General features: G+C 40.4%; 1 protein-coding gene across 4 annotated transcripts in view; it reads right to left on the bottom strand.

The window, feature by feature from the left end:
• The window catches only part of ppp3ca (protein phosphatase 3, catalytic subunit, alpha isozyme), a 267,749-nt gene that overhangs the window by 167,181 nt on the left and 84,173 nt on the right, over positions 1–16,395 (bottom strand). For all 4 annotated transcript variants that reach the window (XR_012396615.1, XR_012396616.1, XM_005161359.6 and 1 more), the window contains 2 exon segments: positions 8,894–9,018; positions 4,831–4,942 (listed from right to left, as the gene is read on the bottom strand). Coding sequence is in view for 2 of the 4 variants with exons in the window: in XM_005161359.6 (XP_005161416.1) it covers positions 4,831–4,942; positions 8,894–9,018 (237 nt within the window). In the remaining 2 variants the exon portion in view is untranslated.

The following is a 16,395-nucleotide window of genomic DNA, read 5'->3' as shown; positions in this document are numbered from 1 at the left end:
CCACAGATTTGTCACTTTCCTTGTTGCAAATGAATGAGAGAACTGGAAACCTACATCCCTAATCCTACCCAATACCTAAACCCAACCTAACTCCAACACTTTTTGCCTGAAAAGTCACATGAGACAGTTATCAACGCTTTTATAACCTCACACGTAAATTACTGTAATTCTCTACTGTATGGCATCTCTAAATCCCAGGTAGCTTGACTTCAAATGGTCTAGAATTCTGCAGCCAAATTCCTGAAAAATGGTCACAAATACAGTATGACTCCCATGTCACTCCCATCATACACTCTCCTCCACTGCCTTCCTGTCCATTTCAGGATAGAGTTTAACATTTTTCTGTTTGAGTTCAAATGCCTACACAATTTATCTATCAGATTTCCTGCATCCCAATAACCCTCCGAGAAGTCTCAGAACTTGTAATCTTAATTTAGTGAAAAATTTGAGGCTGAAACGCAAGAGGAACTTTTTTGATGGTGGATCCTCGTTTATGGAATGGTTTGCATGTACAACTCACAATAGCCACCTCTTCAACTGTTTTTTTTCTATTTCTTCTTGAAACTCACTTGTTTTCTTTAGCTTTTAACAAATATTAATCTGCTATTAATGTTTCTAAACTCATTGCATTGGCTTCATAAAGCTATTGATATATATATATATATATATATATATATATATATATATATATATATATATATATATATATATATATATATATATATATATATATATATATATATATATATTTATTGTTGTTGTTAGCATGTTTTAGCATTTTATATCCAGTACTTTGTTCGGCCCAAGCAGTTTTGAAAGTGTAATATTAATTTAGTACACTAAACTAAACTAAACTAAACTAAACTAAACTAAACTAAACTAAACTACTAAGTATTAGTAAGAAAATAATACTTTATTGAGCTAAAGGTTTTACACTGTAAAAAAATATATGCTCAATTAGTCATGAAAGCAAATGTTTTTAGTTTATTGTAACGTATTAAACTAAGTTAATCATATTCTAACTTAATTTTATAAGCTACGCAAGCTGTTTTAAGTCATAATATAAGTGCAAAAAACTCATAATGTTGATGATTTAGCTTAAAAATGTAAGGCAACCAGGATTTTATTACAGTGTAGTTACTAAAAATCTAAAAATGCATATCTACAAAAAAGATATGCTGCATATAATGATTGTGGTGTAATTATATATGTTGCATAAAACCAGCTGCAGCATGGTTAATGCTTTGTTACCTTGTAGAATAAAAAATAAATAAACATTTGTGTATTTTGTATTGGTGCAATTTTATCAGTGGACAAAATGTCATGTGTGCCTTAATGATCGCGTTTATGACAACATTAGATTTTTATTTTTATTTTTTTGCCTTGAGTAGAAGTTGAGCTTCCAACATTCACATATAGAACATTAAAAGTGCAGTAGGTGATTGTCTTCAAAAACAATTTTTGTTGTTCTTGTTGAAGCCTCTTCATCATGATCCAGTTGTACTGGTTCAAGTAAATTTTCCAAATGAATTTGTATGTATTTTAATATTCTGGGTAAGGCATAAGATTAAAAAATAGTTTATTAAAAATTGTCAGGCAGATAATTCCCATAATTCTGATAAGTAGCCCAAAACTGTCTGTCAGCAAATGTAGATTTGTACAACTGCGCATCTGTTCACGCAGATCACACTCCAACACATTAACGACAAGTTTTGCTTGCTAACTACACAACTGAAAACGTGCTAGATATAATATAGTTTTTCATTCAGAATTGCGGTGTTATAAAGTACTATAAAGTTTTCTAATTGGCAAATTACATGATCTGGAGGGTCTCTGTCATGTTTAATGTGCGCGTTTATGATTTCAGGAAGGGGAGGGATTGTATTTGAAAGATATTATGCTAACCAGCATTCAGGCAGATCACCTACTGCACCTTTACCTATAAATACCAAATTAGTCTTTGCCAACATCTAAATTGTACTGTACCTTAAAGACAAGATTCTCAATGATGATTACCTATTCGAATACAATTCAGCTTTATTTTGTATAGCGCTTTAATACAATTCAGCTTTATTTTGTATAGCGTTTTATATATATATATATATATATATATATATATATATATATATATATATATATATATATATATATATATATATATATATATGTATATATATTTATTGTTGTTGTTAGCATGTTTTAGCATTTTAGCATTGTGTTTTAGCATTGTGATATTTTAATGTCACAATAAAGATTCTGACATTATAAACATGTCTGGGCCTGTGTAGTTGGCATGCAAATGTATTAGCACAGTACATCAAACATTTTGTTCATTTCAAAAGAACAACGACAACAACAAAACTTGTTTTCCGCTGTTTACCCCCTATGGGTGAAGCAAGACAAGTCATTTTGATCATTTCTTACAGTTCTTCAACAAGAAAAAAGCCCTAATATTTGTAGCAAACAACAGCTATTTTGTAATAACAGCACTTATTATGTTTTTCTCCGGCCTCATTAGATTCCAGCTGGGAGCAAACTTTAGCGCTCAGCCCCATGTGTCTGGGTGCGTCACAAACACTCACACAAGACAAACAGAGTCTCCAGACGGAGGAGGTTTGTCGACGCGTGTAGTATTCTCATTATGTCTCAGTACGCCGCCTCTCTGAAGCATTGGTCACCATGGCCACAGGTCAGTGGAGTAGAGTTTGGTCTGCTGTCTCTGAGCTCTGCCGCTCAGCCTCATGGGAAGGGTCCGCACTGAATCTAGCATTACCTCATACACCAAGTTCACCCTCCTCCAGACTGTGCTACTGCTCTTAGTTATAAACCTCACTCTGTTCATTAAACGATTCATCCTCTTAGGAACAACAGACACTGCTGAAGTTACACTCTAAATAATACTGCTCAATTAAAATAGTTGGATTAAAAATACCCCAGCATACAACCCAACTATATTACTTTAGCACCTTACCAACTATGGGTTATTTTAACCCAATGCATTGTTTTTTTTTTAATGGGTTATTTTGACTAAGTGTTATTTTTTCCATTCTGATATTATCATTGCTACTATAACTAGTACTACTTTTTTATATAATTATGGCTGTGTAAATAAATAACATACATAACATAAATAACAAATTGCTTAATTTCCATTACATTTTAATTTCAAGACACTTAAGCGTTTTTCTCCATACATAGATCAGCTGTGAAGCGCGCATTTTTATCATCAATAATTAGGAGTTCTGGTGAAACAGATATAAAAAACACGACACAGAGAGATAATTTGATAAAATAAAATAAACATTATTGTGTTACAGCTTAAATAAACGTTATAATGCAATATTAACATTACACACGCATATTAATACAGCTGTTCGGTGTCAGTTAAATCAATTGACTGTTGAAATTTTAAAATGTTACCCCAACTGGTTGAGCTATTAAATAAATAACCCAATAAAGGTTAGAAATAACCCAAGAAAACACCAAATATTTATTCCAACTTGTTGAGTTATTAATAAATAACCCAATAAAGGTTAATAATAACCCAACAAAGCACCACATATTTTTAACTCAGCCATTGCATTAAATAAATAACTCAACATTTTTTAGAGTGTGGGTTATAGTAACCCAATGTTGGGTCAGGTATAAACAAACAAAAAGTTATTTTAAAAAAATACAATTAAATTACACAGTTTCACCCAAGAGTTGGGTTGGCTCATTTTTGACCCAATTTTAGGGTTTTAGCAACCAAGCATGTGTTATTCTGATTTAAATATTTGTATAATTTATGTTTAAAAAATTTTTATCCAATATACTATGATACACTATATTAGACTACATGACAAAAGTCTTGTCGCCTTTCCAAGTTTTAGGAACAACAAATAATAACTTGACTTCTAGTTGATCATTTGGTATCAATAGTGGCTGAAATGAAAGGCAAAGGCCTCTAGATTATGTTTATTTCCCTAAATAAAACATGGTCATGCCTTGATATTTAATTATTTAATTATTTATTTAGGACAGTAAGGTCTGACTTTGCATAGACTAAAGCCTTTTCACTTAACAGAAGTAATGTACAGTATAGTATATAAAGTCATGGTGCAGTGGAAAAATAATAATATTGTGTATGACTACCATGAGCTTGGAGGACTGCATCTTCAATGACTCCTCCTTCATCTCACCCCAAACATGCTTGATAATGTTCATGTCTGGTGACTGGGCTGGTCAATCCTGCTGCACCTTGACCTTCGTTGCTTTTAGGAACTTTGATTTGAAGGCTGAAGTATGAGAAGGAGAGCCATCCTGCTGAAGAATTTGCCCTCTCCTGTGATTTGTAATGTAATGGGCAGCACAAATGTCTTGATACCTCAGGCTGTTGATGTTGCCATCCACTCTGCAGATCTCTCGCACGCCCCCATACTGAATGTAATCCCAAACCATGATTTTTCCTTCACCAAACTTGACTGATTTCTAAGAAAATCTTGGGTCCATGAGGGTTCCAATGGGTCTTTTGCAGTATTTGTGATGATTGGAATGCAGTTCAACAGATTCATTTGAAATATCTACCCTCTGCCACTTTAGCAAATGATCAACTAAAAGTCAAGTTATTATTTGTTGCTCTTAAAACTGGGATCAACGACAGGACTTTTGTCAGGTAGTGTACGAATCATTTATTAATTTACAACTCTCCTTACAGTTGCTTTCAGTCAATGCATTCTTAAACTAACTGACTACTAATAAAATTTTTATATTTTGGATCACTTTGCATTCCAGTGTATGTGTTAAAAGCACTGCAAACACAATAGTTTGAAAGTAAAGCGAGGTACTCACATTCTTGTTTGAAGGTGAAATATTCTGTCAAATGTCTACATTCATGATTTCCTCTCAGTAAAAATAGTGTCTTTGGGTAGAGGATTTTCAGCGACCACAGGTACAGAACACACTACAGAGAAGAAGAGAGGAAAACACAGAGGTCCTTGAGATACAGATGAACACAATCCTTAAATAAGACAAGTGCAGCGTGTGTGTTCTGTTAAAGAGAACATATCATGAAAATCTGACTTTTTCTTTGTTTTAATATTGTAATCGGGTCCCCGATGCATCTACCATCTCCGAAAACATGAATACGAACAGCCCAGTAACTTTGTTTTGGTTAGTCTTTTTTTCTGCAAGCATGTGAAAAAAATGAACTGTTCAGATTTTATTCCCCTAATGATGTAGGATGTATAACTTATGCAACACAGGCTCATTGTGAACACGTATACCTGTCTAAATTTCTGGAAAGCGCAAACTATGTAGCAAGAGGTATGTCTGGCTGCATTTCATCTTAAACAATAAACAGTACAGGGCAGTATGATGCCGCTGACGGCTTCTGTTCCTTTTAGTGCTATCAGCTGACTGCTCACCTCCATGTGGACTGCTTTACCTATGTTACCAGTTTGCCTAGTAACTCGCCGCAAATGCTGATGGACTTTGGAAGCGGAGCTGAATTGACTGCGACAACAGGGTTTGAAACAAAACAAAAGCAATAAATAAATAAGTAAATAAACAACAGGCTGAAAACATGGTGAAATCACGCAGCTGCTACTGATTTTCATTTTCTAAATTGATTTTGAAAACACTACCGGTTGGGTTTAGAGAAGGGGTGGGTGGATTAGTTTAATGCGAGAAGAGCATGTGTGAGAGAAATTTGAGAGAGAAATCATCAAAAAGCACACACATCGGCCTATGACGGATTTGCACAAACAAAAACTGCAAGAAGACGTCCAGTTACGTATTTAGCTGTCCACAGAAATGTAGACCTGTGTATGTATCCATATTGAGCCTGGGTTGAGCCTGGCTTTCTGGAATACTTGATTCTGATTGGTCAGTCACAATTTTCCAAGGTACGTTTTGTCAGATTAGTGGCTAATTCGTATGAGTTCAGTCGTACAAAATTGTATGATTTAAAAAAGGAGGTGTGTCTACCTGTTTTTTCGTTGATGTCTCTGCCTTACCCTTTAATAAACTTCAGCACATGGATTCTAACAAAGCCTTAGCCACTGCTTTAGAGCGTGGCACCTAACCCCACCCATAAACCCAAATGTCATCGGGGGATGTGCAAATAGTACAAAATTGTACAAATTAGATCAAACGAATTTGCCACTAAATCAAAATTTATGAATTGCTGTGAGATTATATTGGTTATTCCCAGAAAACAACCACTGAAACTAGCAACACAGGCTTATCCGAGTGTGTAGAATCATCCAGAGGTATATGATTGACTGTCCTGCCACTGTTTTTACCATTTGGCATCATCTTGTGACTAAATAATACATAGGTTAGTGTATGCTCCATTCAATAATTTTCAATTCTGTCAGCTTTGTCTTTAATTAATAAATTAATAAACTGTTATGAGAACAATGTTTTGTGTCTTTTTTAATGTTTTGTGGGAAGAAGCTGTGTAATTGCTATATAAGTGCTTGTGTAAGTTGTGTGAGTGCTATATATTACATCAGATAGTTGTTTTGACAAATAAAGCCCTTCATTTTTATACAACACCCCTCTGATTCGCATAAGGCAGCTGACAAGCCTGTCTGCCTTTAATCAAATTTTTATAGATTTTTATGGATGTACTTTACCCCTTCCATGACATAACATAACATAACATAACATAACATAACATAACATAACATAACATAACATAACATAACATAACAACATAACATAACTTGGAATGTCATGAGTGACCAATCAGACTCAAGTATTCCATAAAGCCAAGAAGTAAGCTGTAGTATAATTTCTAAAGGGTATTCTATGCTGAAACTTTACAGACACCTTCTGGGGGACATCAGAAATTTAATTAAAGTCTCATGAAAAGGGGCATAATATGTCGTTCTTGATGATACACTTTCAATAGCATCACACATGTTATTGCAGGTGTCAGTCCTCATCACTCTCGATATAAAACATACACGAGCATCTCCTTAATGCTAATACACTAATGAACTGACTAACTTATAAATGACAGAAGCTAATTTTGTGGTGAAAACATTGATAGTGCATTTATTGATCAAGCAGTCAGTATTGAGTTAATCATGGCCCGTATAAGATGTCAAAGAAGATGCCATGACCGATTCCCCAACTCTGTTTGAAAATGTTCATGTTATCAAAGAAAACTAGATAAGTTACAAGATAATTGTAATGAGGCTATCAGCCAATAAATGTGTCTGTTAAGTCAACAGAAAATGCAATTTATGCTTTCATGTAAGCTCCAGAAATGGGAAAGTGAGTTGTAAGGAATTAATAAATGTAAGTGTTAATGAGGGTGAACAGTAAAGCTTTTTGAACCACATTTATGACCATTTCTGCTATTTATAAATGTGCATATATATTTGTATAAATTTTTGTATGTTATTTATTATCTTATTTTATTTCTTATTATAAACTGCATTGTTTTTATTGTTTTTTGTTTTTTGTAACGGTGCAAGCAAATACAGTTGATTTCCTGCAAACAACAAAAGAACAAAAGCTTAATACTGTTACAATTTAATGAAGCTTTATGTTTATCAATTGATTTACTGCATTGAATATACATTTTTAATAGATGTCAAACCACAAATGATCACCATGATATTTTTGTAGTATTTTTGTAATATTTATAAATGTTTGTTTTATTTATTTTTATTGTTACAGGATTTGATTAAAAAATGTTTATTGAAAATAAAGCATATACAGTAATGTTTTTAACCACCACTAAGAATGCCAAGACTGCATGGATAATGTTTTTAACTATCATTTTTAATTATTATAGAATTTAATATCTGTAGGTTCTTAATAATTATAATAATAATAATAATAATATTAATCTCTATGGGTTAAAAATGTAATATTAAATATTTTGACATATGATGATAACAATGGGTGGTATGGAGGTGCAGTGGGTAGCGCTGTAGCCTCATAGGGTCAGCTGGGTCAGTTGTGGAGTCCTGTGTGGAGTTTGCATGTTCTCGTGCTCTTGTGTTGGCGTAGGTTTCCTCCAGGTGCTCCGGTTTCCCCCACAAGTCCAAAGACATGCGCTACAGGTGAATTGGGTAAGCTACATTTTCCGTAGTGTATGTGTGTATGTCCTGGTCCTCCAGGTTGGGTGTTGAGCGTTGGGCTAATGACCCAGCTCGTAAAAATGATTTAATAGACTTTAAATTAAATATAATGTTTAAATATGTTACACCACATTTATACATATTTGCATATTATTTAGCTAAGAAGTTTTTAAAATTTTAAAGATTTTTTTTTTTAATAAAACCGATTTTCTGCAGGTTTTATTTTCATGTTCATTAAACATTTTGCCTAATTTATTAATGCTTGCAAATACAAATAAGAATGAAAATGTTTTATTTATGTCGTTACATTTATGTCGTTACATTTGTCGTTACATATATATATATATATATATATATATATATATATATATATATATATATATATATATATATATATATATATATATATATATATATATATATATATATATACACACACACACACACAAAATATTATTTTTAAAAATTTTTTTTAAAGCATTTTAACAGTATTATAGTATTTAGCTTGCTTTTAACTTTGTTACTGTTTTTTAAATAAAATAATAAATGTAAATAAAAAAATATATATTTATTACATTATTTATTCTACATGGGTTTTTATTACATTATATGTTACATGTGTCTACCAGGCAGAAACTCTCTTTAACCTAATCAGGTTTAAGGTTTAATCATCAATTCATCAGGTTTTGCTTAAATGCTGCTTCAGTCTAAACCTGGTGGTGATTGAACTAAACCTTATCATTCAAACAAATACACATGAACTAATTCCTCCAATTAACATGATTAAAAATAGGCAGAAGGGCTCCTCTCACCTCGATACTGAAGTAGCCCCGGTCCACATAATCTCCCAGGAAGAGGTATCGTGTCGTGGCTGGAGATCCACCGACCTCGAACAGCTTCATCAGGTCAAAGAACTGCCCATGGATGTCACCACACACTGCATAAACCAAAGGAGAAAAAGTATTGACCAGCTGAACAAATGTTTGTTTAATATACTGCATAAATCTCAATCGCTTATTGATTCATACAATAGCTACTGAAATCATAATGCCTTAATGTCAGCAGATACTCCTTTTCAAAAGGAACAATTTTGTATCTAAAAGATTTATTTTGGGTCTTTAAAAATGCATTTTATTAGCTAAATATAAGCATGATTTATTTATTCTAACTAAAAAAATACAAAAGGCACCTTCTGAAAAGGCCAGGTTTATTTCTGAAAATGTAAGTAAGGGATTAAGGGATGTCCATAAATGGACTGGTATGGGAATCGCTATTCCATAATTTAAAGTACGCGTTAGTAAAAGAATATCTAATAAAGTACACTTGAGAGCTACAGTAGCTGCCATATCTCTGGGTTTTTAACAGTGGGTGGAGGAAGTCAATCCAGATAAAGCTGCATGTTATTTAGACTCATCGGCAGCATTATAGAGTATTAATTTCAGCAAAACAAACAGAGATCACATTGGGATGGAAATATTTACAATGTTACAGGACAGATATAAATGAACAATTGATCACTTATGCTGGATAACCGCACATATATGAGTCAAAGGAAATGAAACAGTTGACAAATAAGAAAAGCAGAAGCAGCATCAAAAAAAAAAAAAAAAGGATATATCCCTAGGCAAAAATGAAAGAAAAGCACTAATTAAAAGTAATATTGATTGATACTTGAAACTCACATGATAAAGGAAGAGAATAAATACAACATTAAAAATGAAATTCATGTTAGAACAATAACTAGTAATAATAAAACAATAGCTAGCTGCAATATATCTGGGTTTTCAACAGCAGGTGGAGGAGGTCAATCCATATAAAGCTGCATGTTATTTAGACTCATCAGCAGCATTATAGAGTATTAATTTCAGCAAAACAAACAGAGATCACATTGGGATGGAAATATTTAAAATGTTACAGGACAGATATAAATTAGCAATATATGATTATTTATGTTGGATATTGGCACATGTATAAGTCAAAGGAACTGAAACAGTTGACAAATGAATAATAATCAAAAGCAGCAGTAGCAGCTATACATCAACAACAACAAAAAGATATTTCCCTAGGCAAAAATGAAGGAAAAGCACCAATTGAAATAATTATTGGCAAAACTCACATGATAAAGGAAGTGAATACATACAATATTAAAACTGGAATTCCAGTTAAAATAATAACTAAAACAGAATTGAAAGAATCAGTTAAACTGCACAATATAAATGTTTCTACTCATGTAGCATTACACATGCAATGATTCTGTCTTAAAATGGCAAAACTACTTAAAGTACTCTGTCATTTGAGCCATACAGAAAAACACAAAAGCATGTAATAGGTTTGCATTTACATTCACAATAAAACAAAATGTTCTGGTATTTAAAAATCAAAAAGCATACAGGATGTGCTTTCTGCAATCTCTCTCTTTTTTAAGTGAATGTATTACAAAAATGAAACAGAACTACAGTACAATGTAAGCCATATTGATGAATCAGGGAAGGATATGCAATAACCCAGAAAAGCCGAAAAGTTAATGTATACTGTAGAATGACAAATGCACAACGACAAAATGATTAACAGCACTTGAAGCCCCCATAAAAGTAAAAATGAAACATCTAAAATTGTGTATGGTACCAAAACAATTGCCGCAGCGAGGGGACATATTGTCTTGTGCCATTAATTAATCTCTGATGAATGTATTATAACATGTAAAATAGTAACACAAAAGGAATATTCTAAAAGCATGTAAACACCTTAAATGTGCAGTATGCAAGTTTGACACCCAATGGTTGAACTAGGTATTGCACTCATGGATCAAAACACCCACAGGCGCAGGTTGCCAGATTGATGTTGAGTGTGCCTGACTATCGAGCCTAAAGACTGATTTAAGGCTGATTTAAATTGTGTTCTAAATAAAAGCAACAGTACGCGATAGAAAGAATATTCTCTATATTAAAAGGAGTTTTTGTCCTAACCAATACCTGGAATTTGTAATTTAGAAATGGATTCTATTTTTTAGCTTGAGGAGATGATCACCTTAGGTCAACCTCATGTGCTTTATTCAACCTGATCTCACGAGAAAACCTAGGTATTTTATGTTTTGTCAGTTTAGTCACTAATTCGTACAAATTCGTTAGTTCAATCGAAGGAAAATGTATGATTTTTAAAAGGAGGCGTGGCACCCAACCACACCCCTAAACCCAACCGTCATTAGATGATAAGCAAATCGTACTAAATTGTACGAATTACATCGTACAAATTCATACGAATTAGCCACTAAATCAAAAAGTTACAAATTATCATGAGATTGTGTTGGCTTTATTTAGAGTTAAATGCTAATAGTGTGAGTTTGAAAGCCATTTTACATTACATGTATTGCCATACTACTGAAAACATCAGCAGGTAGTTCACCTCATGTCTTGAAAATAAAATAAACCGTTTGAAATTGAGCTTCAAAACTGTGAAATAATGCAAACTAACCCATCAGTTATTTAGCATCTACATTTAATAATGGTAAAGATGTTTAATATTTATTAATTATATTAAAAACCTTACCATTTTGCTGGAGTGCAGTGCAGTAGTGTTAGTTCCCCTTCGGGGGGAACTTCAGCACTATAAGTGGATTTGATTGTAAAATCCACGCATTGGGAGGTTCGGTTCAGAAGCTACTCGTCTGAAAGAGTATTGAACGGGCCAATTAAGAATGAATTGGCAGCGCAAGCCTGCGCAGGTGAGCGGCATAAGCAATCAACTGAGTATATAAGCTCACTTGGCGCCAGCAGACGCTATCCTTTTCGCTTCAGAGACTTTCTGATCGAGTCGATGAGGGTTCCTCCTGCTGTGACCAGCGATTCCGAGCGAACGAGAGCATTCTCCCGGTCCAGAGTGTGTACACGCAGTGGCAGACGGTCGAGCTGGGTTTCTCCCTTGCCTGGCGTTCTTTGGGTCCGGTCCTCCAGAGCGGTGCGTATAAAGTTGCAAACTTCACAGAAAGAGCAACACAGTCGTGCAGCACGTCCTTTTCAGGACGGCGCTCCGACTGTGCGTTTCTGGATGCGGTGGTTTCCTGTCCTCGGATGATGGGCGCGGGCACTGCGTTACATGTCTGGGGGTCCAGCATGTTAATGCGCTGCTCGCGGGCAGTTCATGTCGTCATTGCGATGCCATGACTGTTGCGCAAGATCGCGGTTAGCCTTTGCAAAAGGGCGAACCACCCCAGTTGTCCCCTGCTCTGCAGCGGGCACTCGGGCAGATCTGAGGGTTTCAGCGAGAGATAATCCGTCGCCCACGGGCCCGCGGACCTCCCGCTCCTCTAAGCGCTCCATCCAAGCTTCGGGCGGGGGAAGCGATCCGTCTAACAGATGGTAGCCCTTACGCCCGATGACACCGGAGACCAGATGTCCACCGCGGCATCGGAGGGTGGGCTTTCATTGTCCGATGATGATCCAGACCCGCTCGCCCCCTTCGGGCTGGTGAGCGCTGTCACTACGGATCCTGAAACGGACATGTTAGCCGTGCTTTCCCGGGCTGCTTCGGCCGTGGGTTGGAGATGGTTTATCCCCCAGCTCCGCGGCCGGACCGACTAGAGGGGCGTTCCCTTCTTCCCGGAGGTGCACAGTAGGCTCACGCGGTCTTGTAAAGCACTTTTTTCTGCTCGTGCTGCGTGTTCCTCCACCCTAACCACTCTTGACGGTGAAACAGCCAGGGGGTATGTGGCGATTCCTCAGGTTGAGTGCGCGATGGCGGTAAATCCGCGCGGCGCCTCTTCTTGGCGGGGTCCGCCTCGTCTCCCATCCAAAGCCTGTAAGTTATCTACCTCCCTCGGAGCTAGAGCTTACATAGCTGCGGGCCAGGCTGCTTCCGCCTTGCATGCGATAGCCACCTACCAGCGCTACCAAGCGCAGGCGCTGGCCGAGCTGCACGAGGGTGGGTCCAACCCAGGCTTACGAGCTTCGCACCGCGGCCGACTTAGCTCTTCGGACTACTGAGTCCGCTGCGTGTGCGTTGGGGAGGACGATGTCCACATTAGTGGTCCAGGAGCGCCACCCCTGGCTGATATGCGCAAAGTCGACAAAGTCCGCTTTCTTGACTTCCCCATATCCCCAGCCAGGTTCGGCGACACTGTCTGTGAATTCACCCAGGAATTCAAGGCGGTGAGAGAGCAGTTGGTGGGTGATGTCTTATCGGCGGTCCGTAGCCCGCTCCGCCCGCCGTGCCATTCATACCTGCTCCTCGCCGAAGGCGCCCGCCTACGAGAGCTGCTCCGCCCCCGCACACGCCTCCGGCGAAGCGAGCGCGTCGGGCACCTCGGAAGCAGGCAGCCCCCCTGCCCAGAACGCCGCTAAGTCCGGCAACGGACCGCGAAGCGCCCCTGGGACAGGCCATCTGGAGAAGAGGGAACTTGCTCTTTCCCCGCTGGAGGGCGGGGCCCCATTTCTAACGGCACTTTTTACTGCCATGAAAACATTATGAAAGGGCACTTTTCACTTCCCCAGATGTGACAGCCCGAAATCTGCCAGTCTGGGAAGCTATGCTTTCTAGCTTGCAGATTCGGTGCGTTTCGCCAGTGGCTCACGAGCGCTGGGAGGACGGTCTCCTTTCTCCCACCCCTCAAGCCTCCCCTCCGGAGCTCGGGTTTGGAGTGAGAGCAAATATCTCACCTCCAGCTTTTCCGTGGGACCCGCGAGCTTCCCAGATCAGCACACCCACTCCGCGCTGCCCCACTGCTGGTACGTCAGCGATTGTAGCGATGAGTCCATTAGCGAGAGCTCTGCCTGCCTGGTTAGCGCGGGCCAGCTCTTCGCGGTGGCTCATGCGCACAATCAGACTCGGCTATGCGATTCAGTTCGCGAAACGGCCCCCCAAGTCACGGGTGTGTATTCACCAGGGTCAGCCCCCTGTCCGCCCCTGTCTTGTGAGAGGAGATTGCTGTCCTCCTGGCGAAGGATGCAATCGAGCCGCTCCCTCCAGCCGAGATGGAGAGCGGGTTTTACAGCCCACGCTTCATCGTACCCAAAAAGAGCGGTGGGTCACGGCCAATCCTAGATCTGCGCGTTTTGAACCGCTGCCTGCACAAGCTGCCGTTCAGAATGCTCACGCAGAAGCGCATCCTCCGGTGCATTCGTCCTCTGGGTTGGTCTGCAGCATTAGACCTGATGGACGCGTATTTCCATGTCTCCACTCTTCCTCGCCACCGACAGTTTCTGCGGTTTGCGTTTGAAGGTCGAGCTTGGCAATACAAAGCCCTCCCCTTCGGGCTCTCTCTGTCTCCGCGGGTCCTCACCAAGCCCGCGGAGGGTGCCTCAGCGCCCCTTCGGCTCGCGGGCATCTGCATACTCAATTTCTTACGACTGGCTGATTTTTGCCCTCTCTCGGAGCAGTTGATTATGCACAGAGACAAAGTGCTCTGGCACTTCCACCTGTGGGGGTTTCAGGTCAACCGAGAAAAGAGCAAACTCGCCCCCGTGCAGAGGATCTCTTCTCTCGGGCTGGAGCTGGACTCGGTCACCATGGCAGCGCGCCTCTCCGGAGAGCGCGCTCAGCTGATGCTGTACTGTCTGAGAAAGCTTGACAGTAAAATAGTGGTCCCACTGAAACTATTTCAGAGGCTCCTGGGGCATATGGCATCCGCAGCCGCTTCATGCCGCTTTGATTATTCTATATGAGACCACTTCAGCACTGGCTTCACGATCGAGTCCCCAGACGCGCATGGCACGCGCGCGCACACCGAGTCTCTGTTACTGCACTGTGTCGCCGCGCCCTCAGCCCTTGGAGCGACCCCTCGTTCCTACAGGCCTGGGTGTCTCTAGAACAGGCGTCCAGTCTTGTTGTCGTTTCAGCAGACACTTCCAACACGGGCTGGGGGGCTGTGCGTTGCGGGCATGCGGCTACGGACCTGTGGAAAGGTACCCAGTTGCATTGGCATATCGCCTGGAGCTGTTGGCAGTGTTCCTCGCTCTCCACCGTTTTTTTTCCGGTGCTGGAGCGGCAACACGTGCTGGTCAGGACGGACAGTACGGCGGCGGTGGCGTATATCAGCCGTATAGGGGGTATGCGCTCTCGCCGCATGTCTCAGCTCGCCCGCCGTCTGCTCCTCTGGAGTCATCCGCGGCTGAAATCGCTGCACGCCATTCATATTAAGGCAAGCTCAACCGTGCAGCCGATGCGCTCTCACGGCAGCCTTGCGTCCTGGAGAATGGAGACTCCACCCCGAGTCTGTTCAGCTGATATGGGCGCGATTCGGGGAAGCCCAGGTCGATCTGTTGCTTCCCCCGAGATCGCTCATTGCCAGTTGTTCTTTCCCTGACCGAGTGCTCTCGGCACGGATGCACTGGCTTACAGCTGGCCTCGGGGCACGCGCAAATACGCGTTTCCCCCAGTGAGCCTGCTCGCGCAGTTACTGTGCAAGGTCAGAGAGGACGAGGAACAGGTTGCTGGTTGCGCCCCTCTGGCTCAACCGGACCTGGATGTCAGAGCTCTCCCTCGCGATAGCCCTCCCCTGGCAGTCCCTTCGAGAGAGCACCTACTCTCTCAGGGACAGGGCACCACCTGGCACCCTCGCCGATCTTTGAAGAGATTTTAGACGCGAGGAAGACTTAGGTAACCTCCGATTGCGGTGGCTAATACCGTCACTCGGGCTAGAGCCCCCTCCCCGAGCGCGCCTATGCCCTGAATGGTGTGTCACTGAATGGTGTGTCTCTCGCTGAGAAGACCCCCGTAATTTGCCAGATCAGCGTTGTGCTTTCTTTACGCCGAGAGAAGTTGGAGAGCAGGCTGTCGCCCTCCACACTCAAGGTTACGTGGCTGCCATCTCCGCTCTCATAACGCGGCGGCTGGCAGCACCGTGGGAACGCATAACCTCATCATCCGGTTCCTCAGGGGCGTTAAGCGAATTAATCCACCCCGCCCCCTCTCATGCCCTCTTAGGATCCCGCCCTCGCTACACAAGCCGCGTCAGATCCCTTCGATCCTCGACTCAGTATCTTTCTGTCCCTGAAGACAGCTCTGCTGGTCGCGTTGATATCGATTAGAGGGTCGGGGACCCGGAGGCATTTTTCGGTCAGTGATTCGTGCCTGTAATTGGGCTGGCTTCTCTCACGTCCTGAGACCCCGCCCGCGATATGTGCCCAAGGTTCCTACCACTCCGTTTTAATACGAGGTAGTGAGCCTGCAAGCGCTGCCCTCGGAGGAGGCAGACCCAGCCCTTCTTATTGTCCAGTTCGCGTTTTGCGTATTATCCGGACCGCACTCAGAGTTTAGATCATCTGAGCAGCTCTTCGTCTGTTATAGCGGTCGGCAGCAGGGAAGTGCCGTACCGAAATAA

This window comes from Danio rerio, chromosome 21 (genome assembly GCF_049306965.1).
Source record: "Danio rerio strain Tuebingen ecotype United States chromosome 21, GRCz12tu, whole genome shotgun sequence".
Classification (NCBI taxonomy): Eukaryota; Metazoa; Chordata; class Actinopteri; order Cypriniformes; family Danionidae; genus Danio; species Danio rerio.
The sequence above is the reverse complement of the archived record's forward strand: the minus strand, read 5'-3'. Positions and strand labels throughout refer to the sequence as shown.